The following is a 25,696-nucleotide window of genomic DNA, read 5'->3' as shown; positions in this document are numbered from 1 at the left end:
ATAGGAGTTTGGGGTTCAAATAAAATGAACAGTTTGTATAAAATTAAGTGTAAAGGGGCAAAGGAAAAGTGCTTTAAGAAGAATCTTCCACTTTTAATTGAGACTTATTGAGGAAAGAGTTGGGACCTAAGCTGGGGCTTGGAGGAAGATTAAATGGGAACAAATCTTCAGAGATAGGGCACTTTGCTTGGAATAGGTCATAAAGAGATTAATTTGAAATAATGCTGGAACCAGATTATGGAAAGCTTAAAGAATTTAATTTGAGGAATTTGTATTTATCCAATAAGTCTGAAATCCTTGAAGGTTTTTATAGTCAAATCTCAAGCTGAAAATTATTTAGCAATGTTGTGAAGGCCAGAAATGGGGGGGGGGGCGGAAAGGGGACTCAGGAAAGGAGACTATTACAACAGACTTAGGGTTAAGACAAGCAGGGGCAAGAGCCTATTCTGAGATGAAAGCAAAGTCTGCTTATTCTATGCCTGGAGTCCCCCTCATCTTCTTGAATTCCTATTAAATCTGGAAAACCCAGCTCAAATGCTACTTCTCAAAAGAACCTTCCCTAAGCCTTGAAGGTCAAACACAAAAAAGTTCTTACCCCCTCCCCAAATTATCAAAATATTGATAACAGCAAAAACAACATGGAAAGAGACGAGCAAGCTTTAGTTACTAACAGCCTACCTCATAAGGAAAGATATCAATATTTGAGCAAAAAGACCTTTAATAAATCTGTTCACTACACTTCTAAAATACTTTATTTAGACCCTGGCTCAGGAAAATTAGGAGTGAAATTAAGAGTTTCAAGCTTCCCCCCTCCCCCAGGCTGGGGTTAAGTGACTTGCCCAAGGTCACACAGCTAGGAAGTGTCTTCACACTGAGTAACGATTTGAACTCGAGTCCCCCTGAATTCAGGGATGGTGCTCTATCCACTTCGCCACCTAGCTGCCCCCAAGAGTTATAAACTTTATGGCATTTTTGTTCCTTGTTTTGCTATAAGGCTTCTTATGAGCCCATGACACTCACTGGTGCCAAACAGTAAGCTCTCGGGCTCTGAGTCTAGTTAAGGTCCTGAGAGTAGGTTCAAACCTTTTTTTGTCTCTAGGATCCCTTGGCCAGTATGTGGTGAAGTCAAATGTACTTTTTCAAAATCACATTTTGAAAAGCATAAAATAAATTACATAGTTTTACAAAAGAAAACAAGCTATGAGGACCTACAGACTTTTTCTACTTCCTTTTTCCCTCCTTCCTTAGTACACAATACTTAAGGATTCAAAAATATACATCTGGTTACAAAGGTAACACCTTTCTTCCCCATTAGTCCCTGCCCTACAATTCCTTTGGTGAAGAAAAATGATGAAATTTCAGATACACCAGAGATGAGACCTTCCATATAAAAAGGAAGGGATGGAAATATCCTATCCAAGCAAACTAATGACTATTTCTTACCCCAAACCTTAAAACTTACAGGAACCTCTTGTTCTACCTGCTGTAGAAAATATTCTTCGATAAATCTAATTTGAAGACATGTTTTATTTTGAAGTTTTCGGTTTTTTTTCTAGGATGGATGTTGATTGGTTACCACAAAACACCCACGTTAATAGGGACAATTACAACTAAACATGGAAAATAAATATGAAAGGCTGAATTATTTCACTTTTCCAAATTATTTCCTGTGGACCTAAAACAAGCATTAGTTCAGATGACTGATCACAAAAAATAAAGAGTTGTCAGGTTGCCCGGTTGAAGTCGTGGAACCAATTAGGTGACCTCCTCCAATAGAATTTAGTGATTCTAGAATTTGATGGAGGACTGGCGAGGAGTGAGGTAGATCCATTCCGAGAAGACTGTCTGGTTGAAATTAAGTACAGTCAAGACTGAAGAAGAGAAGCCAGACTAAACCTGGCTGGGCAAGTCATTTCACTGAGCTGTTTCCTCATGAGTAAAATGAAGATAATAATACCTGTATTGTCTACCTCACACGGTTGTTGTGAGGAAAGCACTCTGTAAGGTTTAAAGTGCTACAGAAATTGTCATGACTTCAAAAGAATAAACAAACTGAAATTGAATCTACCTTCAAATCAACAAAGAACTTAAACGCATACTAGTATCCACTTCTATAGACCCACCTGGTGGTGAGGACGTTAGAGGCTTCCTATAAAACCCTCCCCTCTCCTTTTCACAAAACACCTTTTACGTGACCCTAAATATGTAAAATTGACACACAAATCAAGCTGACAAATACTCATTTCGCGACCCCATATGGAGGCCCTACCCAGAGTTAAGAAGCTTTGATGGAACCCGACCCCTTCATCTCACGTTAGCGAAAACTAATAAGAAAATACGACCTGCCCAAAGTCACATAGGTGGTCAACATTGGAACCGGCCACACCCAGCACTTTCTGCCGCTCCACACTCACACACACAACCGATTTATAGAATGCATTAAGCACCTGACACCCGCAGGTAGCCAATAAAGCACAGCGCCCACGCTCCACTATCATGGGGCCTGAAGCCTACATCCCATTCCAGGAGGCGCCCGGCGGGGCGCTCGTTAGGCTCCTGTTAATAGAGTGTACGCTCCTTGAAGGCAGGGACTGTCAGGTTGATTTTGTCCCGGCGCCGAGGTTATACAAAGATGGCTTATTTTTATTATTGCTGCTGCAGCATCGACCTAAGGCCCCAAAGAGCCGAAAGAACGCGAGACCTCCCGCCACAAAGCCCAGGCTCCCCGGCCCTGCAAACGAATCTCTGGGCCAAAACCAGGCTCAGGGTCCGGGATCGACTTGGGCCATCTTCTTACCCAAAAGCCCCAGCGAGGCACTGACGAACCTCCTGCCCCCCGAGTTATTTGCGAAGTTGTGGCGCTTCTCCCACTTTTCTTCGGTCCAACAGCCTCTTCTGCTCGTGACACGCCTACAACTACAAACGTCTCTATTGAACTCCGCTCCCCGACCCGCGCCAATTTTCTCGCGAGAAGCTGATTTTGCTAAACATCACTTCCGCAGTCCCGGTCCTCCGAGCCTCTCCGCGTGGCCGGTAACCCAGGGCAACGGCCGCCTCCGCCCATAGCTTCAGCAGATTAGGGGCGGGCCTGCCCAGGACCGCTAGTCCGGTCTCGGCCAGTCAGGCCCCACCCCACCCCGCCTAACTTGGCCTGAATCAGCCTCCCATGTGGCTGTGAGGCGGTGTAGGCGGTTTCCCCGCCCCCCCGGGGCGGGAAGCAAGGGACCAAGCTCTGGCCCGAAGTGGGCGGATCACCCAAGCTGGGGGCTAAAGAAGGAAGGAAGGTAGGGACCCTGCGCGTGCTGGCGAAGGTGAGGAAGGAATGGAGGAGGTGGGCGGAGCCATTGAGTAAAAGAGGGAAGGGGCAAGGGAAGAAGGCGGGGCGGGGAGGGGCTAAGACTGAATCCGTTTCTTGGGGAAGGGGGGGGGCAGATTGGTTGTTGTAGGCCCTAGAATCTTTTACTTGGAGCCAGAAGGGACCTTGGAAACCCCTCAAGCTAACTTCCTCATATTATAGATGAGGGTCCCAGGGAGTTGGAATTCGAACTCGGGTCTTGGAACCCCAAATGCAGCGCTCTTTCCGCTCTCTTGTGGCGGAAGGAGTAATGGCGCAGTCGGTTGCTGAGGGCCCAAGCTGATAGGGAAAAGCTAAAAAGGAGGGATGGGAAGGAGTGACGCATGCAATGGCGACGGAGGGGAGCAGGGCCACCGGTTATGAGAAAGATGTGCACCTAAGATAATAAGATGATGGGTGTAAATCTATTAATCTTATAGAAACGGAAAGAGCTTTCCGGGTGATTTAGTGCAGAAACGAGGGGCCTACCAAGTGAGGTGCCGTGGCAGGTACCTTGCCTGGAAGGAGCTTACACTATTCCTGGAGAATAACAATAGCAAAACGCCATTTCTACCTCCCTATAAAGTTCACACAAACACTTTCCATGTTATCTCCTTTGGGCCTCAGGGCCCCCTAGTGAGCTGGGTAAATGGCCTAAGTTTGGTGACTACACGCAGTGTCTGAGACAAGATTGTAACCCAGACCTTCCTGACGGGAAGTTTAGCGCTGAATCTGCACTGCCGGGAAATAAGCAGAAAACTGGAGACCTAATAATCGAATGCAGAGCAACACTATAGATACACTACGGCTGCCTAATTAATATATGCAGAGATAATGTTATGTGACCATTCAGGGTTAGGATCCATGCGTGAGGTTCCATGTCCACACATATAATGCATTCATAAACATAATGTCATAGACACAGCAGGCCCTTTGCTACCTTACCTCAGTATCCTGTTGGTCCTAGCCTTCTAAACGTTGTATTCCACGGGAAAATAACCTTCTAAAGGTAACAATACGGGAGCTAAAGATTTAAGGGTATGGGCCAATAGAACGGCCAGAAGAGCGTTAGTTCATGTATCAGTTTCCTCTGACATATTCTTCTTTCTTCACCTGTGCATCTTTTCTTTTTTCTTTTTACATTTTGCTTATTTATTTTTAGTTTTCAACATTTACTTTTATAAGATGTTGATTTCCGTTTTTTTTCTCCTTTTTCTCCTCCCTCTCCAACATGTCAGGCAATCTGATATAGGGTTGATATAGGGTATACATGTACAATCATATTTAAACATTTCTGCCTTAGTCATGTTATGAAAAAAAGAATCAGAACTAAAGGGAAAAAAAGACAAGAAAGAAAAACAACCCCAAAAAGTGAAAACCGGATGCTTTGATCTGCACTTGCACACCATAGTTCTTTTTCTGGATGTGGATAGCACCAGGGAGAAACTTACACTTAGGTGGGTCAGCTACGTTTCTACTAGGAAGCAAGAAAAGCAGGATCTTGTCACTCATAATTTTAAAACCATAATAATTAAGAAATCACACTAAGAAGGGGTCTGCTCGAGCTGCACTGGGTAAGATAGGCCACGACAGAAGCCACCATCCCCCAGAACTAACCTAACTCCTTCTGGGCTCCCTGACTTTGGACCAAGCAATCCCCCTCCCCCTCAAATCCCACCCCCCCCAGTGCAGCCCACTCGGACAGACCCAGGAAGGGCCCCAGCCACTTCCTCAAATCTACCCCAAAAAGCCAATGGTCCGAAGCCCCCCAGAACAAAGCAGAGGAGCCAGAGCCTGCAGACGGGGGGGGGGGTTGGGGGGGGGTTAGAGAGACCCGGGAGCTGGACAAAACAGAGCCCGGAGCGGCCTTTGGGCTCGGGCGGGCAAGGCTGTTCTGCTGCCAGGCGGCAGCAGGCTCAGGGGACCGACTTTTGAAGTTTTTGAAGTCTTTTGAAGTTGTTTTGGATTGCTGAGGAGAGCTAAGTCTATCAAAATTGATCATCACACAATCTTGCTGTTACTGTGTAGAATGTCTTCCTGATTCTGCTCACTTCACTCAGCAACAATTCTTGTAAGTCCAGCTTTTTCTGAAATCTACCTGCTCATCCGTTCTTACAGACCAATAATATTCCATGACATTCGTATACCACAATTTGTTCATGTTCCCCAATTGAAGGCCATCACCTCAATTTCCAATTATTTACTACCCAAAATAAGCTGCTATAAACATTTTTGTACTTGTGGATCCATTTCCTCTTTCTATCATTTTGGGATACAAATCTAGCTGTGGATATGCGCCGTTTATTGCTTTTTGGGCATAATTCCAAATTGATCTCCAGAACAGTTGGATCAGTTCACAACACCAAAAATGCATTAGTGTTTCAGTTTCCCATATCCTCTCTGACATTTATCATTTTCTTTTTTTGTCATATTAGGCAATCTAATATTCACCTATACTTTTCAAAAGGATTTGAGTGAAGACATAGATGGCCTAGATTGCATGTCTCCTCCATTAGACTGAGTTCCTTGAAATCAGGGACTATCTTTTGCCATTCTTTGAATCTCCTGAGCTTAGCACAGTGCCTTAGCAGGTCCTCAATCAAGACTAGATGACTGACTAGTCTATTTTATTTGTAAACAACATCCCTTTTCTCTCTATAATCCCTATACACAATTGTCTGATTAATCTTTCTAGTAGCAGCTGATCAAATTATGCTATTACTGAATTCATGTTTTTATTGCCAATTAGACATCTCTATTTAGCTGTCCCAAAGATATCTCAACTTCAGCTAATAAAAAACAGATCTCATGGTGTTTTTCCTAAAACCCATCCCTCCTTTAAACTTCCTTATTGAGGGCCCAATCATCTTTCCAGTTAACTAAATTTGTAATCTTAGTTATTTCCAACTCTTTTTTTGTCTCTTCATTCAACCAGTTGTCAATTTTTGTTGATTATAACTTCCTAACAATCTCATATCCAACTTTTTGTCATATGGCCAACACATCAATATGAACAGACCTCTCCTGAACTGCTATACTAATTGTACTTCTTGATTTCAACTTGCACAAATATGACCATATCACATCCCTCACACTCATGAATTTTTCATATCTCTGGTTCCAGCTTACTTTTGCAGACTGATTTTCCATATTTCTTACTTTCTTAATGCTATATATTCCTTTCCTTTTTAAATTTCATTTCTCATTTCCCCCTATCATTTTAGTCAGATAGATGTGAGATGATACTTGAAAGTTGCTTTAATTTGCATTTTTCCAATCAGTAATGATTGAGCATTCTTTCATACAACTATATTTAGTTTTTTTATTTCTTCATTGAAAATTTGCCTGTTTATATACTTTGATTTATTTTTTTCAATCAGCATGAAATTGCCTTTTCTTCCTCCCATTCTTTACTCCTGAGTTGAAAAAGAAAAACAAACCTGTTGTTATAAATATGTATGCACATAAGCACACACATATAAACATAAATATATTTAGTGTGTTTAGGGAAGACTAGTACCTCTAGTGTGAAGGCTGCCAAGCCCTTTACAAACCCTTTTGTTTTCCACGTGTGTCCACATGATCCACCTCTCCTATGGCTCCAAGAAGCTGTAGCCTGCACAGCTGCCACACCCAGTAAACCATTTTAGCAGATGATTAAACCAGGGTGAGGGTAACAAAGGGGTTTCAGACCAAGGTGAGTTAAAGGACTGCTACTCCAAGCAGGTAAAGACTTCTGGTGAAATGGTCATATGAGAACAATTTATTCCAGCAGTCATGAAAACAGGTGAAGCGGGTTCTGTGGAGTGCTTAGAGCTTCATTGGACATGTAAGACATCAAGGTCATTCACTGCATCTCTCCTGCTACTGAACAGTGGTGGCTTTAGGAGAAAGAGTGAGGCCGATGACTTCATGCAATTCTGCTTCACTTAAATTAAATCCTATGAATCAAAAGACTTCACTATACCATTTTATTATTTTTACCTCCAAAGCATTGGTGGCAGTGGGTGAGTGAGGAAGCAACAGTTGTTGTAATTACAGCCCTGCACATGGGTGGCCCAGGCTAGGGGTCATCTTCTCACTAGAAGCAGCTCCCTGGGTGTCTGAGCAGATCACCTCCAGATATGAGGAAAGGGCTAGAAAAGGTACCCTCAAAATTGTCTGTTTGCCCAAGCCTGGCTTCATAAACGACAGCAGGTGGGCATCCCTCCCTGTGGTCAAGACACTTTTTAGAACAAAAACTTTTGAAAAGTTGATTCTACTCACCATCAAAACATGGAATGAGCACATACATATAAACAACACCAAACCTGAAAGAACAACTTTTGTTGCAAGACAATTCAACTGGTATGGCATCCAAATAGCACCCCTGAGTGAAACAAGGCTGGCAAATGAAGGCCTCCATACTGAAGTGGAAGCTGGATACATGTTTTTCTAGAGTGACTGCAGTGAAAGGGAGTCCTGTAAAGCTGGTGTAGGTTTTGCAATTAAAACTAATCTGATAAACAAGCTCACATGCTTTCCAAAAGCAATGCAATTGCCACTTGCAGGAAAATGCCACACCATCATCATCAGGGCCTGTGCTCCCACCATGACAAACCCTGATGAGTTAAAGAAAAATCATCAAAAAAAAAAAAAAATCATCAATGTACCAAAAGAGGAAAAGATTATAATTCTGGGTGACTTTAATGCTAGAGTAGGCTCAGACTCCCAGACATGGCAGGGAATGTAGAGACTTCCCAGGAAGCTAGAGACTTCGGGAACTGAGATATTCCCCTCCTCTCAAGATAAATCAAGGGTGCGTTTAAGCTTGAAGTCATGAGAAAACACAAGGTCCTGGCATATTTACTGAGGCATTGTGAACTTTACACAAGATTGACTCTCCAGAAAACAACATGCTTCAGATTATCAGATCATAAAAAACAGGAACCTGGGATTGGTCATAGGACAATGCTTTTTATGATAACTTATGATTTTAAGGTATATAAGCAGCATGAATTTTCTCAATAAATGGCTATGATAAACTCTCAATAACTCAATCACTATTAGCCCATTTGTGTTGTCCTGGTGAAAACAAATGGTGCCCAACATGAGGCCATAATTCATTATAGCTGATTTTAATTGTTTCAATTGTTTAACTCCAGCTTTTGCCAAATCCTGTTTCCTTGTGCTGCCTCTTTCTTAGAAGTGACTTATTGTCCTTTAGAATTTCCTTCAGGATCTGTCAGGATTTATCCCATGCAAAGTAAAATCCTCCTTTTTATATTCACTCTAGGTATTAAAGGACTTATTTCAAAAACAACAAAAAAAGAGAATAGATTTTCATTATGAACTTCAACACATAACAGACCAAACAGAAGAAGGGACAAATTCAACAAATAATTCCAATTATCCGATTGGATATCCAAAAATCCAAATATCCAATAATCATAGAAAACCATTTGTGTTGTTCTTAGTCACAACAAGGGAGTGCTTGGGAAGAAAGGATTTGAAAACAGCAACAGTAATGGTCATTTACTAATGAAGACTTGTGTATCCCATGATCATCTTATCACCAACACTGTATTCTGTTTATCTAAACACAATAAAATTTCATGCATCCACCCTCATAGCAAACATTGACATTTAATAGACTATGTGATTGTAAGGAGAAGAGACAGATGGGATGTGAGAGTGATAAAGGCAATGTGTGGTACAGAGAGATGATCATAGACATCCTTTTCAAGCTGAATATTTACATTCAGCAAAAGTGGTAGTCCCAAAGGCAAAAAAGATTAATAAAAGAATGTCAACAGATTAGTGTACTTTTCTGAGAGAGAACAGTTTGTTGCCAGTTTGGAGGGTGAGTTGAGCTAACACACATTTGGCAACAATGGAGAAGAAAAGAAGTGAGTAGCTTTCAGAGATTTGGTATACATTTGCTCATCGGGGGTCAATACACTCACAAACATCAAGACTGGTTTGTTGAAAATGATGGGGAATTTCAGAAGCTACTAAATGAAAAGTGAGAAAACTACAGGGTTGTATTAGCAAGATAGTTCATCTATCTGTAAGAAGGTATCATTCAATTCCATCAAAAGTAAAGTACAATCAAAACTTAGAGAAATGTAGGATTCTTGGCTTAGTAAGAAGGCAGATGAAATTCCATTTTATGCTGAGAGTAACAATCTAAGCACCTTTATGATGCACTGAAAGCTATTTATGGGCCAAAGACCTATGGTTCATCTCAATTACTTAGTACTGATGGTGCCACACTGATTAGTGATAAGGACATGATCCTAGAGAGATGGGGAGAACACTTCCATCATGTTTTCAACAGACCATCAATCAGTGCTGAAGCCATTAACCGTTTACCTTAGGTTGAAATCAGTCACTTTGCAGCTGAAGTTCTAACTGAAGAAGAGATTTTGAATCCATTAGGCTACTTTTGTGAATCTTGGTGCTGATTCTATTTCAACTGAGATTTACAAGGAGGGGGGTCCATTGCTCATCCAGAAGCCGACTATAATTTTCCAGATTACATGGCAAAAGGAAGTTATGCTCCAAGAGTTCAAGGATGCCTATATTTTTCATCTTTAAAAAGATAAAAGGAATAGACTGTCCTGTGACAATAGCAAGGGAGTCATTGCTGGCAAGATTCTTACCAGAGACCTCCTTAATAGGCTGATCCTACACCTAGAAAAAGGTTATCCACCTGAGAACCAGTGTAGCTTCAAAAGGAGTTGAGGAAAAATCGATATGCCTGACAATTCCAGGAAAAGTCCCTGGAGCAAACAGAGGTGTGTTATAGCAACCACTTGCCAGTGGCTGCTAGGTATCTAATTCTGACCAGCAGAATAGATCCCTTCATGTCAGAGGATGACAATAACACAAGGAGACTGAGAGACAGTCACATTCTCTGACCTCTCTCCTCTTTCTTCTTGCCTCCAATTTATTTTATTCCCAGTTCACCCAATCCACAAGCAACATCTGCATCAGTAAAGGCTGATTTGCAATTCCTTCAAATGTGTTATGATTCATAGCTGTGGGGGCTTTCAGAGAACTGACAGGCTTTCAGGGTTTCCCTCTTAAGGGTGATCCTTTACAGAGGTCTCTATAAAACATTTGTAGATCTGACCAAGGCCTTTGGTTATGCGGGTTTATAGAAAATTATGAAGAAAAAAAAAAGGAAAATTATGTCAAAATGTGGTTGCCCAGAGAAGTTCATCAATGTAGTATAGCCATTTCATGATGTCATGCTTGCCCAGGTTCTAGAGAATGAGCAATTCTCTCAAGTTTTCCCAAATCACTAATAGAGTGAAACAAAGCTGTGTGCTTTCAGCCATGTTGCCAAACACCTTCAATGAGGACCAACAGGAAATTAAAATTACCTAACACACTGATGGTAAATTCTTCAACTTGAAAAGGCTATAAGCCAAAACTAAAGTGGAGAGAATGCATCCATGATTTTCTGTTCGCAGATAATTGTGTGCCCTATTCAGCCTCTGAATCTGAGATGCAATGAAGTATGCATCCATTCTCTGCTGCTTGTGCTAATTTTGGCCTAACAATTATCACCAAAAAAAAACATAGGTCCTCCATCAGCCAGCACCACACCATATGTGGAACTGCCCATTACAGCAAATAGTGAAGTTTTGAATGCTGTGGATAAGTTCTCTTACCTTGGCAATATACTTTCTGGGAATATCCACATTAATAATAAGATTGACATATGCTTTGCCTGAACTAGCTCAGTGTTTGGGAGGCTCTGAAGAAAGTGTGGGAGAGGAGAGGTATTATCTGATACCAAACTGAAGGTCTACAGAGCCATCATGCTGATCTCATTGTTGTATGTGAAACCTGGACAGTATACCAGTGCCACAACAGGAAACTGAATCATTCCCATTTGAATTGTCTTTGGAAGATTCTGAAAATCACCTAGCAGAATAAGGTACCAGACACTGAAGTTCTTCATCAAACTAAACTGGCAAACATTCCAACTCTACTTCACAAAGCAGTTGGGCTGGCTACATTGTTTGAATGCCAAATGCACACTTGTCAAAAAAATTTTTTTTTTATTTAATGGAGAATTTACACAGGGTAAGCATCCACAAGGTGGTCAGAAAAAGCGACACAAGGACACTCAAGAACTTTAAAATTAATTGTATGACATGGGTGACACCGGCATAAAGACTACCCAAAATAATGTGCCCTCATCTGAAAAAGATGCTATGCTCTGTTAGCAAAGGAGAATTGAATTAGCTTAGAAGAAATGCTAGATAACAAAAAATTAGAGAAGCCACCCCAATTGTTCATGTGAACTATTTGTGTTTGACCTGTGGTAGAGCACTCCAAGATTGTATTGTTCTGATCAATCACAATGGAGCACACCGTAACTTAGCTCTAACATAGTGATGTTATTTTGGTCCTCTTTGGAAAAGAAGATAACAACTAACTATTCAGCATGCATATTATTCAAAAATAATAATCACACATAATATATAATTCAAGAATAAAATATATTGAAGCAAAACAAATTTTTTCCACATTGTGTTAAAAAACTCATTTTGCACTGAGTCTTTCACCTCTTTAGCAGGAAGTGAGTAGCATATTTAATTGATTAATCCTCTAGAATTGTGGGCATTTACACTGATCAGAATTTCTAAATATTTTAAAGGTATTTGACTATATGATATTTTTGTCTTTATACAAAAATAAGATAAAAATTGGCTGTCAGCTTTCCCGAGTTTCCGGAAAACTACCTCTTCATAATTTCTTACAGGATAATAGTGTTCTATCACATTTATATATCATAATTTATTCAACTATTTCTCAATCAATGGGTAACCCCTCAGTTTCTAATTCTTTACAAAAAAATCCATATATCTTCAACATAGAGAAGATCTAATTCAGTTCCAGTTGATCAATGATGGACAGAATCAGCTACACCCAGAGAAGGAACACTGGGAATTGAGTGTAAACTGTTTGCACTATTGTCTTTTTACCCAAGTTACTTTTACCTTCTGAATCCAATTCTTCCTGTGCAACAAAAAACTCAGTTTTACCCACATATATTATATTTAGGATATACTGTAACACATGTAACATGTATGGGATTGCCTGTCACCTAGGGGAGGGGGTAGAGGGAGGAAGGGGAAAATTTGGAAAAGAAGTGAGTACAAGGGATAATGTTGTAAAAAAAAAAATTACCCATGCATATGTAATGTCAAAAATTATAATTATAAAATTAATTTTAAAAATCCATAAATATTTTTATACATTCTCCCCTTTCCTTCTATTTCTTAGCAGAGTGAAATGCATTTTTATACTTAACTTTATTTGTGTGTTTGGGGGTGGGTGGAGGAGAGGTGAATGTTTCTTCCCTCCTGTGACCAATTTGGATGAGATTTGAGTTCAAATCTCAGCTGTTCACCCTACTCATTTGTCCTTATTTATATACGCTTACTTGCATACTCTGATTATGAGAGAAATTTTTTCCCTGACCTTCCTCTCCATTTCCCCCCTGATGTATTCTTCTTCCCTTTCCAGTCTTCTTTTTAGGTTATCATGATATAATAGAATCACTCCCAGGACTTATCTAATTAAAGTCCCTCTCCAGTCCCTGATGTTTGGAAGATTCAGAGGAGATATATATATATATATATATAAAATTTCCCATATTTGAATCTTTGTTTAGCACTAATTATGTGCCAGCACTGTATAGTTATGTCATCAGATGCTCACAACAACCCTTGAAAGTAGGTACTATTATTGTCCCCATTTTATAGATGAGGAAACTGAAGCAAGCAGAGGTTATGCCTAATGTTACATAGCAGTAAGAGTCTGAGCTGACTATAGACTGTAAGACTTATAGACTCTTTCCTATGTACTACCTAATACTTTATCATTGTTCTTTTATAAATACTTTTTATACATTGTTTACTTTTTTATATTTCCTTTGATTCCTACATTTGTACATCGAAGTTTCTACGTAGCTCTGATGTTTCCATTAAGAATGCTTGCAAGTCCTTTATTTGATCAAAAAAATCTATTTTTTCTCCTTTAGCAATATACTTAAGTTTTATGGGTTCATTATTCTTAGTTTTAAGCATCTATTTTTATAAATGTTTCCTTCTGCAATATGAAATTCCAAATTCTTGCTTCATTATTGTGGTGGTATGCTGGGAAAGCTTATTGAAGCTGATTGTGGCTCCTCAGTATTTAAATTCTTTTTCTGCCTTCTTTTTTCCCCCTCTTTGGCCCATTTTTAGATTATAATGTCCCTAGAAGTTAACATTTTGGAGTTTCTGGAATACTTAGTGGATTCCTTTATGAAAACATTTTTCTTTTTCTTTTTTTCATCTTGCTTCATTTCTCTCAATAGTTCTAATTGAATGTGTATCCAATATGAAATCGTCTCCTTTCTTGCATTTCTAAATCATTCTTTATGAAATTAGGTAAATTATAATCAACAGATAATCAGATGATATCAAAAATTAAATATGTTAACTTTAAATAGTATATTTAAGTAGCAAGCATTTCGAGATAGAAACAGAGAAGGAACAAATAATTAGAAGCCAATGTAGAATATTTCCTTTTACCACATTATGAAAAAAGTTTTACTTTTATGCTATTTAAAACGTTATTGTTATTTTCATTTTCCAAAATCAGCATTCCCCCATCCACAAAGCCTTTCCTTTTAATAAATAAATAGAATTAAGAAAAACTAACAGATGTATTGAACAAATCTGATAGCATATGCCTCATTCTCTACTTATAGTACACAATTTTCTAAGAGGAAAGAAGTAGAATCTACATCATCAGTTCTAAAGAGTCTATGGCCACATTTTACATATTTTCAGATAAAATCAGAATTTGGGGACTCAAAAGGAAAACTTTTGAGTTTCAAAAGAAAAACTGAAACCCATTAAAACCCATTAAAGTTAAGTGACTGATCTAAAGCCAGTTGCTAATAATAACCCAGACCTGAATTTCAAATACAGGTGTTCTCTCTTCAAATTCTGTGCTTTAAAAAAAATTACACTATGCGGAGATTAACCTGTGATATGATACAAATGGAACAAGTATTAGTATCTGACTTAACTAGATCTCAGTGGACATTAGGGCTTGAGAATAACGTGTACTTTTCCCTCACTTTAGAACTTCAGATTCATTGAACCTTTGCTTTGAACTTTTCTCCTGCTTGAAATATATAGACTGTATGTTCTTCAGCATTTCCCTTTTTTAATTCAAAGATCAAAAGTCATTCATTAATTCAGTAATACTACTAAGCGCCTATCATGTGCAAGGCACTTCTTCTGACATTATTATATTCTGGGACAAAGTAGTAATCTTAAGATTTCTAGTTATACTGTTATGTTGTTTGCTAAGACTTCAAAATTAATACTTTTAAGACCAAAATCACCATATTCCCCTACTCTTCACTTCCTAACAACATAGCCCCCATTTCCAATTGTTAAATGCCATAATTTTTCTAAAATAGACACCTTAGAGTTATATTTCACTTTTCCCCTTCATCTATTTTATTGAAATTATTCCCAACTCCTTTTGTTTCATTTGCAAATATTTTTCAGAGTTACTTTTGTCATTCTTACTGTCATCACATCTCCTCATTCCTGGAAATCTGCAACAACGTTATAGATGGTCTCCTTATTTTAAGTCTCTCTCTCTCTGCTAGTCCATCCTTGAAACTGCTGTTTGAATAATTTTCCTAAGTAATCACTTAAAACAAGTTTTATTTAACGTCTTTGTTTTTAAAATTATTTTTTTTTTTTAAATGAGCAAAAGTCTTTTTTTCTTCTCCTTACTCCCTCTTACCTCCTGGAAAAAAAAAAAAAAGGAACATAAATATCATTAAGAAAAACAAATTAAATTGGACATGTCCAAAATATATATGTCTCATTTTACTCTTTGAGTCTGTCATCCTTATTAGGAGGTAAATAAGCATCACTGGTTCCTTGAAATTTTATTTGATCATTGTATTAATCAAAGTTCGTTAGCCTTTCAAATTTGTCTTTACGATGTTGTATTTTTTTTCTTCCCATTTCTGCTTATTTTACTTTATAGTCATAAAAGTCCTCTCACTATTTCTCTGAAACTGTTCTTTACATCAGAAATGTAAAACCCAAAAACCCAAAGCCCAAATGAGATTAAAATTTAATTGGGTGGGGCAGCTAGGTGGCACAGTGGATAGAGCACCAGCCCTGAAGTCAGGAGGACCTGAGTTCAAATATGGTCTCACACGATTAATGCTTCCTAGCTGTGTAACTCTGAATAAGTCACTTAACCCCAATTGCCTCAGCTAAATAATAATTTTTGTTATCATTATAATTTATTTTTTATTATAAATATCATATTTATAATATCACATATTACATTATATTAATAATAATAAGTGGAAAAGAATTAATAAAATAAATAATACATGCTACATTTTAAGACTTTAAAACAAAATAAATAATAATATTACATTAAAAAACTTAAATCAATATGTGGCCCACAAGGATAATGGCCCCCTACTGTTTGCATAATTTTTTATAACACAACAATATTCTTTTACATTTATATACCATAATTTATCCAATGACTCAGTTGCTGAACATCCCCTTAGTTTCTAGTTTCTTGCTACCATAGAAAAATCTGTTGTAAGTTTGTACATATGGGTCTTTTCCCCCTTTCTTTGATCTCTCTGGACAATGGATCTAGGAAAAGTATTGCTGGGTTAAAGGGCTTATATACACAGTTAAATATCTTTCTGTGAATAGTTTCAAATTGCTTCCTAGAATGATTAAACCAATTCATAACTTCACCAACAATATATGTCTGCTTCACCATATATGTTTAGCCCAATATCTTATAGCTCCTCCAACAGTGTCATTTTCCTTTTTTTTTTTTTTTTTTTTTTTGCTCACATTTGCCAGGAATGAGGTGAAAGCTCATTAGTTGCTCTTTTGTGGGAGGGGGAGGCAATTGGGCTTAAGTGATTTGCTCAAGATTATACAGTTCATGAGTATTTGAGGCTATTTGATTTGAACTCAGGTCCTCCAACTCCAGGGCCAGCACTCTGTTCACTATTATCTAGTTGCCACTTCAGTTACTTTTGTATCTTATTAACCATTAGTGCTTTCACATGGATATTTGGTAATTTGGATTTTCTCCCCAGAAAATTGCTTGTTTATATCCTTTGACCATTTATCACTTTGTTTTCATATCACAGTGATTCTTGGATCATATTTCTTCCCCATACTTATGCTCGTTTAACCTTCCATTGTAATTTAAAAAAAAAAAAAAAGCAATTATTTGATATTTAAAGACCTTCAAAACCTAGATCTAAGGTATTTTTCCAGCTCTAGTAGAAATTATTTCCCTTCATGCATTCTATAATCCAGTCAGACTGGCCTTCTTACTATTCTTCATACATGGTATTCCACTCCAGTGGAATACTTTCAGTTAGATATAATTGAAAATCCTTAGAAGTATAAGTCCCAGATTAATGAATAAGATTAGCAATGTTTCACCATTGCTACCTTTAAAGAACTCTTTGTTAATTTATTTTCTCTCTCCAGTCCTGCTCTGCACAGCTGTTAAATTGATTTTCCTAAGGCATAGGCATGACCATGTCACCCTTCTACTCAGTAAGTTTTAGTGGTTCTTTATTGTCTCTGGAATCAAATATATTACCTCCCTTCATGCACTTTGTAGTCTAGCCAAATCGGCCTTCTTGCTTACATATGATGTTCCATTTTCTTTCTCCACACATTTTGCCTCAACTTTGGCTGTTAGAATTCTTTATTTCCTTCAAGGATCAACCCAAGCACCACCATTTGCACGGAGCCTTTCTTAATTCCCCTGTGGCTAGTTGTTTCCCCCTGCTTCCATCATCCTTTATCTATTTTGTACGTTTTTTTTAATATATGTATATTGCCTACTGCAGCAAGAAATGTTTCACATTTGTTCCTATATCCCCAGCACCCAACACCATTTTTTATACATATAGGTACTTAATAACTGGCTGTTGATTGAATTAAGCAAAAATAACCAATAATGATGACTATCTTGACAATGTATAAAACATTCTTACTTTATCAAGAAGAGAAATCTTTTTCAATGTGTATTCTTTAGAACCAATATTGGTAATTTCAATTACTTAATGTGCTCTTTTCAATATTTACTGTATTTTTTAGATTTGTTTTTTAATTATTATAATTACTGAGAGAGCATGATATAATAGAGTCCTGGATATATAGTTAAGGTTCATTTGCCTCTCAGAGTTATTATGAAAATTAAATGATATTAGGTATATAAATTGCTTTGCAAACTTTAAAAATGTTTTTCTCCTCCCCCTTTGGACAGCAGGGTAGGCAAAAACACATTTATAATAGTAGCTCCCATTTCTGTAGCACTCACCATTTTACAAAATACTGTCCATACAACAACCCTAGGGAAAAAGGGAGTAAAAATAAAATTTCCATTTTTCAAATGAGAAAACTGAGATGCTTAGGAATGAGAGGATATCCCCAACATCACACAGCTTATGTGATAGAAATCTTGCTAGTAATAGAAATCAGATCTCCATACTCCTCATATATTGATTTCCAGCTTGAAACTCAGAGTTTATTTAAATACTTAATATTTAAATAAGTCTAAGAATCCATATGCAAATCCCATCTATAAATGCATATATTACTATTTTCAGATATTTTAAGTATAACAATTTTAAATGTATGCAGAAATTGTGACTAATAAAATATGCATATTTGTGAAAGTATCACTAATTCAGATTGCTTTAAAAATTTGTTTTCCAATATATTACTGTCATGGGGGAAGGGAGTCTGTGACTTTTCACAGTCACACAATTTGCTAAAAAGTATTTCTAGTACTCAGAAGTGAATCACTTAGTATCTAGTTCATTGTTCTCTCAATTACATTGTACATCTCCCTCCTCCCCCACTTTAAAAAAAAATTATTAATGTTAGTACTACAGTGCTGTAATTTAGATTCTTTAGTGTTGAGAAGCTGTCAGTTCTAGAGAATAAAAGGAGCTGAGTATACTTACTTTCCTCAATCTGGGAGGCTCCAACAGATTAGGGTCTCTATTTGGGTTTTTATCACTTCCCATTTTACAATGAAAAAATTGCCTTTTGTTCTTAGTCCTCTTGTAACCATGATAAATCTTTTTCAGATTTCATTCATCTCCATTGCTGTCACATGTGGAAAGATTTAAGTATTGCTGAATATATTTGAACCATCCAAGGTAAAAAAACAAGATGATTTCTCTCATTATTAAAATTATTTTAAAAATTTATTTAAAACTTAAATATAAAATAATAAAAAACAAAATAGAAAAAGAAAAGAAAGACAGAAAAAGAGGGGAAAAATTAGTCTTGCCAGTCAGGATTAGTCCAGGGGTCTTTATTTGGGTTTTATCAGGTTGTCCCAGGAGGACCGACCCCTGTTCTGTTCCAGTCTTATTTGTTTTTCACTGGTCTACATTTGATCTGAGGTAAAATTTTGTTTTGTTTGTTGGGAACTCGGTAGAGCAGTGGTCCTCAAACTTTTTTAAATAGGGGTCCCTCAGACTGTTGGAGGGCCAGACTATAATAAAAACAAAACCTCACACTCTGTCTCCGCCCCTCAGCCCATTTGCCATAACCCAGTGGCCACATAAATGTCCTCAATGGGCTTCATCTGGCCACGGGCTGTAGTTTGAGAATCCCTGCTGTATGTAGAGCTTGGAATTTTCTGACCTATTCCTCCATTTTCCCAGAAATCCTGCCTATTTAAATTCTGTTTAAAACTTAAAAGTGTAAGATTGGTTTGATCATATGATTTAGACTATAAATAGTTCCTCAAATAGTTTGTCTTAGTTCCTAAACCAGAAATGGACAATTTCTTGATAATATCTTTCTAGACCATTTTTACTACTGATTAGGTTTAGATGACTGATGGGTTTAAGAGAAAGAGAGAACTGATTAATCTGAACTGTATTATCTGCCCCAACTAATACTGAGCTTAAATGATAAGATATGTATAGAACTGCATAAACTATACTTTCAGAATTATCTTAAGTATTGAATTGCCAAAAATGAAGAGACAGTTTGTCTTTAAGCCAAATTGAATTTGTCTTTGTAATACCAGCCTCTGGTTTAGCATTTGGCATTGGATCCATTTTCTGGAGTTGATGTTTAATCTGCATCTCAAATGCATTATATTTTGGGAGCTATATTTAATATTAAACATAAACTTGTTCTGTATTTCAAATTGCAGGCTAAAAATTTTAAGAAATTGAAACCATGATGAATTTATGTCAAAAAAAACAAAGGGATTCAACACATGGTAATGAAATTTACAAGACAGAAGGAAGCCAAAAACTCAAATGTATGAATCCAGATGGAAAAAGAGAAAAGAATCATGTTTATTGTCTTCTTGATATAAGTGACAATATACTTGAGCAAGAGCAAAATATAAGATCCAAGGAGTTTTTTATTGGCACCGGATGGGAAGAAGCAGTGAGTTCTTTTTTTAAGTATTAAACTATCACATGGCATTTCTCAAAAGTATATCTCTTGAATGTTTACTATATTCTTTCTCAGATTTTGAAATGTTTTACCATAATTTTAAAATACATATATTAAACAAAGTTAGGATTACCAGCTATACTGGAATAAAGAGATGCTGTACTTGCTCAGTTTCCACAAAATTATTTGCAAACAGGAAAAGAAAGTTTTCTTTATGGGGTTTCACCTTTTTCAGAAAGTTTACGCTATATTAATAAGAGGTAAGTCATTAATCCTTGTTAAGTAATTAAACCATGACCCTTCTTCCTTCTTTTCTTCATTTTGGTGATCATTTCATGGCTTGCTTTTATTTCCTTTAGGAGTAGAGTAGCTAGAATTCACTGATATTTTTTCCCCATAAGACAATGTTTAGCCTGGTTAGCCCTTGTATTATAATAACACACTTTTGGAAGGTTATGAGACATGGGGATATGGGAAACTTTGCCCCATGCCCCAGGCAGCTCCTGTGGATGTATGAGGGAAAGGTATGAATAAGGCTGACCTGGTTCCAAGGTATCTGTTCCTGAAGGCACCCAATCTGCACCATGAAGGAAGCAATAAATATCAACCTCTAGATGGTTTTCAGCAACACTTAGTCAGTGTGGACCATCTGAGACACCTCTAAAAGAACTGGAAACTTGTAAATCTCCCCTGGTACTTGTTGCTTGTAGATCAAAATAGGGCCTCCTGAGTTACCCTTAAGGAAGGTGTGGGACTCTCCCATGAGCCTGCAAGCTTAGGCTTCTTTCCCATCAGCCCTTTCTTAACCGTTTTGTGTGCTGCATATTTGTGGAATAGTCAAGGAATGCATTGAAAGTGGAAATAGCCTAGATGGGAAGGTAGCATCTCTATCATGAGTTTATATATGGAGACCACCCAAAGTTTGGAGCTGTGGTCAGGAGAGCATGTTGGGGATCCTGGCCTTTCTGGGCCCTCTCCAGTCCAAAACTGTTTAGCATGAAGGAATCACACTATTGGATCTGGAGCCCATGCTGAGCCAGGAAACCTCAAACTGATAGAATTATAGTGCAGTGATTTGCTCCATGATTTGTTGAACATAGATGATGTGCAGATTGCCTCATCAGGCAACATGAGCTGTCTGGGGAATGAGGAAGAAAAGCCCTGGATTTCAGATGCCTGTATCCCCAGTTAACCTTCCCACATTATCTACTGCTCCATCCCCAAAGGGCTGACCTGGACAGCATGGCTTCAGGGTTGGATTTCTATAATCTAGTTTGTCACCTGCACAGACTCCCCTGAACTAAGCAAGCCATTTTGCCAGTTGGCCAAGAACTGCCCTGTCCATCTCTAGATCACCTCACTACCACCTGCTGATGCCTGAATCTGCACTAAGGCTATTATAAGAGGTCAGAGGTGGCTAAGTGCTTCTCCTAACATGAAAGATATACTGACCCCACAGATGCCCCCCATTCTCCCACAGCCCCTGATCCAGAGACAGGAACACTACACCATGTGACAGGGTGTCTGTTGCTTATGAGTCCCCAGACTACAATCCAGGAATTGTACTACAATCCGTTGCAACTCTATGGACAATAGTTCCTGCCTGGGGGGAATAAAGCAGCACCTGATCCTCACCATCACAGCCCTGGAAGACCCCAGTGCCCAGAATTCCAAAGGGATGACATACTGCCTTTCTAGAGGAGAGCTTTTGCTTAGAGCCCTGGTAGTTTCTTGTTACTGTGAGGTGTTTCTGCCATTTTGGAAAGAGTGTGCACATTTACTTAGGTATATGTAAGATAAGGCAGGAGAGGGTGACAGAAGGATGTGGTTACAGATAGTTGTTGATAAGTTGACATTTATGATAAAATGAACTTTCTTCTTCCCATCCCAGGATTTAGTCTGAAATGCCCCCTGGAGTGTGTTCCTACTGAAATGTTTTGTACCCCCTAGAATTAAGCTAGAGTCCGTAGACCTTTAGGTCAGTGAAGTTTTCTTTTCATTAACCTTTCATGATTTGACATTTCCTTTAGCAGTTAGCATTTCCTTTTGTGATGAATGTAGGCAACAAATGTTTTACCAGATTTCCAAAGGGACTTGACATAAAAGTGGTTTAAGAACTCCAACTGTAGACTTAGTTTCTCAGGAACATGTGAGGTGAACTGTTCCCTTTTCCCAAATTCATAGATTCCTCCTTCCTCATTTTCTCCTTGTAGCTTTCTGCTATTTTCATAGAATTTCTTATTTTCAAATAAAGAATTAATTCTGAGTTTATATTGGAGACTTGCTTTCTCTTCCATTATTATGGAGAAGTAAGAGTACTGAGATTGTCAGCTGTTTAAATCCTTAAGGGAAGGATTTTTTTTTTTTTTTTTTTTTTTTTTTTTTTTCTGTATGCCCGTGATAAACAAGTGTTTGTTGCTGACAATGAGTATTTGGAACATTGTTCACAAGATCTAGTCAATATGGTTCACTCAATTACCACAATGTTCCAAAGGGTATTCAGTAAGAATAAGTGATTTAGATAGCTACTGTTGACAAAGGATTAAAGTTGTTGTGGTTAGTAAAATAAGTGAGGAAATGTAGGTTTGAGTTTCTGAATATAATGATTTATTAATCAGCATATGCCAACTGCATAACAGACTGGGAACAGGCCTCCTCAGCTTGGCTCTAGAGACCAAATACAGGAGGAGACAGTTTTTCATGCATTGAAAGAAAACAGAATATGGACCAAGATACAAGATTAGGGAATTTTCAAGCTGGGAGAGGGAGAATGAACAGTTGTAATTACCTGAAATTAGAAGAGGTTTCCCACATACATATACCCAACAGTCTATATCCAATCAAAAGAACAAGGAAACAGTAATTGATTGACCAATACTAGACCAATTTTCAGAGAAGACATGATTTGTTTGAGATATATAATTGTAAGAAAGTTTCCTGCATCAGTATTTGAATCTGAATGGGTTCTGTTCAATAAAGCCTTAAGTCTTTAGTTAAGAGTCTAAGCAACAGGTAGAGGTGGTCCAGATTCCCAACCATGCAGAGATAAGTTCAAACAATGTAATAAAATTTTCACTCAATTCCCAAAACTGAATAAAGTTTTCTTACAAGACATAAATTAGTCTAGAACTAGAACCCTAATAACATAGAAAAGAAATGGAATCATAAGATTGAGTCAATATGGTTCACTCAATTTCCACAGTTCCCTCAGTTCCCCCACTTTGATTCATTGGGGAGAAGTCAGTCTACGTCCCCCAGGATTACTTACCTATGAGCTAAGTCTATAAGGTTTTTTGTATATTCATAATCAAAATTATATAAATCAAGCTACTTTACAGGCCTTACAATGGACTGATTTTGAGAGGGAAGATTTACATGTCATTAAAATAACTAAGAAAACTTGGCAGAAACAAGAAACATAAAGTCAAAATAGTGTAATAATGATTATCGATATTAAATAGCATCATTTCCTTGTATCCTTGCAATTCACTCCCAGTATCCATATGGTTTTATCTTGATCTCAGATGTTCCATGTAGTTATCTGGTCCTTGGAAAATCTCATGGACATTCTGGAATAAGCCTCATTCTCAGCTCTGAAGGGGACTCTGCTTCCCTGGTTCCAGATTACTTGTAGAGATTCCTAGGTAGTCCTACTAAAATCTGACAGTAACAAGCCTTAATATAATTTAAGACAGTCTCTTAAATTTGTTATTCTAATTAGTTTATGTGATAAAAACCAATCAAAAGCTTATGGAGCTTAATCCTATTAACAATAGTGCTACAAGAAAATCATCAAATTAGAAAATTATAATTCATCTGAGAATTTCAATTTTTATTACTTGCTGTTTTTATCTTTAAATACTATACTGGAATAAAAATCTAATAAAAGTCATTATGCTTTAATTTATGAGTCCTGTCCAATTGGACAGTGTTGAAAATTATCCATATATATTTTGAAAATAAAAAGCTTTAATTAAAAAGATAAAATTTTTGGACAGATACTTTAAAATGGGAAAATAATTTCATTCCCCTTATAATTATCAATGAAATTTTATATTTAAAATCCTTAATCCAATTTTGAGAATTAGTTACTAAAATATTATCAAACCCTGAATTTCCATATTCAGGCTTTGTGTGTGACTCTTAAGGAAAACAGTCTAATCATGTTACTTTCTCAAAAGTTACTGTCATTTAATTACAAAACGTTTATATCTTTGTCTTATAAATTATAAGATATTTTCTTTTCTCTATTCTATCATATATTTTTCACTTATATATTATAAATATAGATATATCTGTATTCTATAATAGTAACTCAAAGATGGGTTAGTATTAATCTTTTAATTACCATCTATATTGATTACAGAAATTTGCTATGAAAGGAAAAGGAAGGACATAGTTTTTAATAACAGGGGAAAAAAAACCTCCATTATCTCTTGTTTGATTCCAAGCATGAATCATATCACAAACTAAGCTCCATATATTCACAGAATATGAAAAAGCCAGAGTCATGATTAATCAGGTAGAAAAATTTCCTGTTCAGAAAGGAAATCAGTGGGCAAACTGAGTTAAAAGGATCTCATCCTAAGTCAAACCTAGGTTGTTCCCTCAATTTTTTATTAAAAAAGACATCTATCCATAGCAGTTCTCAAACTGTTGCACATGCCACTCTACAGTTGACTTTTCAGAGTTTTTAACGTCAGATAGCAAAATTTCACTAATCACAGCTTAGGACTTGATTATTAATAAATTTTCATAGTTTTCTAAGAGATATCATTTATCTTTTAATTATAAAAAAGTAACTATAACATAATGAATATCTCTGATAGTTAACATATTAATATATCTTTAAACTACCCTATATATTTTCATAATTTTTCTAAATGGTAGCCAGAAATTTTCAAATTAAAACTCACTATAATAGGAAACTTGTAAATTCCCCTCCTGTAACAGGGAGTGGAAGAGAGTTCCTATTTTCTTGATTCTAGGTTCTCAAACTTTAGTTTTTTAGATTTTGCAACATGTGGACAGTAGGATTGATAAGATATTATGAACATGTCTAAATACAAAGTCTCAAGGGACTTCACAAAGAGTATGTGTCCTCTTGTAACTGAGTAGAAGATTGAGTGACCTGAAGCAAAGAGATACCAATTAGAAGGCAACAGTCTAGATCAATGGTCTCAAAATCAACTAGAGAGAGATAGGGACCACAAAACTGCATGAAAGGATCCTTACAGGATACATACTGATTTAGTTTCTAAATATACTCATATGTTTCAATGTATACTTATTTTATTACCTGTTTTCCAATTACACTTTATTCTGATTTGGACCATACTCAAAAGCAGTATGTGAGCTGTATGTAGCCTATGGACAGCACTTGTTTGACACCTCTGATATAGGCAAAAGGTAATGAGAAGCAGAAGTAATATTTTTGCCCTGTGAATGGAGTGAAGGGAATGTATATAGCAAATGTTTTGAAGGTAGAAATGACACGATTTGTCAAATATGTTTGTCATATATTTGATTATATGAAGTCAGGGATAACATTGATGATATGAGCCTGGGTGCCTGGGAGAATAGAATGACTCGTACCAAAAAATTGGACACAGGGTAAGCTATTGGTGGGGGGGAAAGAGTTCCATTTTGGACATAATCAGTTTGAGATATTTATAGAATACACAATTCAAGATGTCCAAAAGTTAGCTAATGATGCAGCATTGTAACTCAGGAGACTAGGGCTGGGTATTTATATATGGGAATCATCTGCATAGATATAGTAATTGAACTCATATGGAAGCTGGAAAGCAAAATGATACAGAGAGAGAATAAGAGGGCCCAGGAC

At 37.2% G+C, this 25,696-nt stretch overlaps 1 protein-coding gene across 7 annotated transcripts in view; it reads left to right on the top strand.

Moving 5' to 3' along the window:
- The first annotated feature begins 1,950 nt into the window (after positions 1-1,950).
- C2H16orf46 (chromosome 2 C16orf46 homolog) overlaps positions 1,951-25,696 on the top strand; it is a 57,757-nt gene continuing 34,011 nt past the window's right edge. The window contains exons 1-4 of one of the 7 annotated variants that reach the window (XR_012486177.1): positions 1,951-3,311; positions 16,900-16,968; positions 18,516-18,587; positions 19,601-19,842. Coding sequence is in view for 5 of the 7 variants with exons in the window: in XM_074288210.1 (XP_074144311.1) it covers positions 19,627-19,842 (216 nt within the window). In the remaining 2 variants the exon portion in view is untranslated. Of the gene's footprint in view, positions 3,312-16,899; positions 16,969-18,515; positions 18,588-19,600; positions 19,843-25,696 lie in introns of those variants that run through there. The other 6 variants (XM_074288209.1, XM_074288208.1, XM_074288210.1 and 3 more) reach the window with 6 other exon arrangements.

This window comes from Sminthopsis crassicaudata, chromosome 2, assembly GCF_048593235.1.
Source record: "Sminthopsis crassicaudata isolate SCR6 chromosome 2, ASM4859323v1, whole genome shotgun sequence".
Classification (NCBI taxonomy): domain Eukaryota; kingdom Metazoa; phylum Chordata; class Mammalia; order Dasyuromorphia; family Dasyuridae; genus Sminthopsis; species Sminthopsis crassicaudata.
The sequence above is the reverse complement of the archived record's forward strand: the minus strand, read 5'-3'. Positions and strand labels throughout refer to the sequence as shown.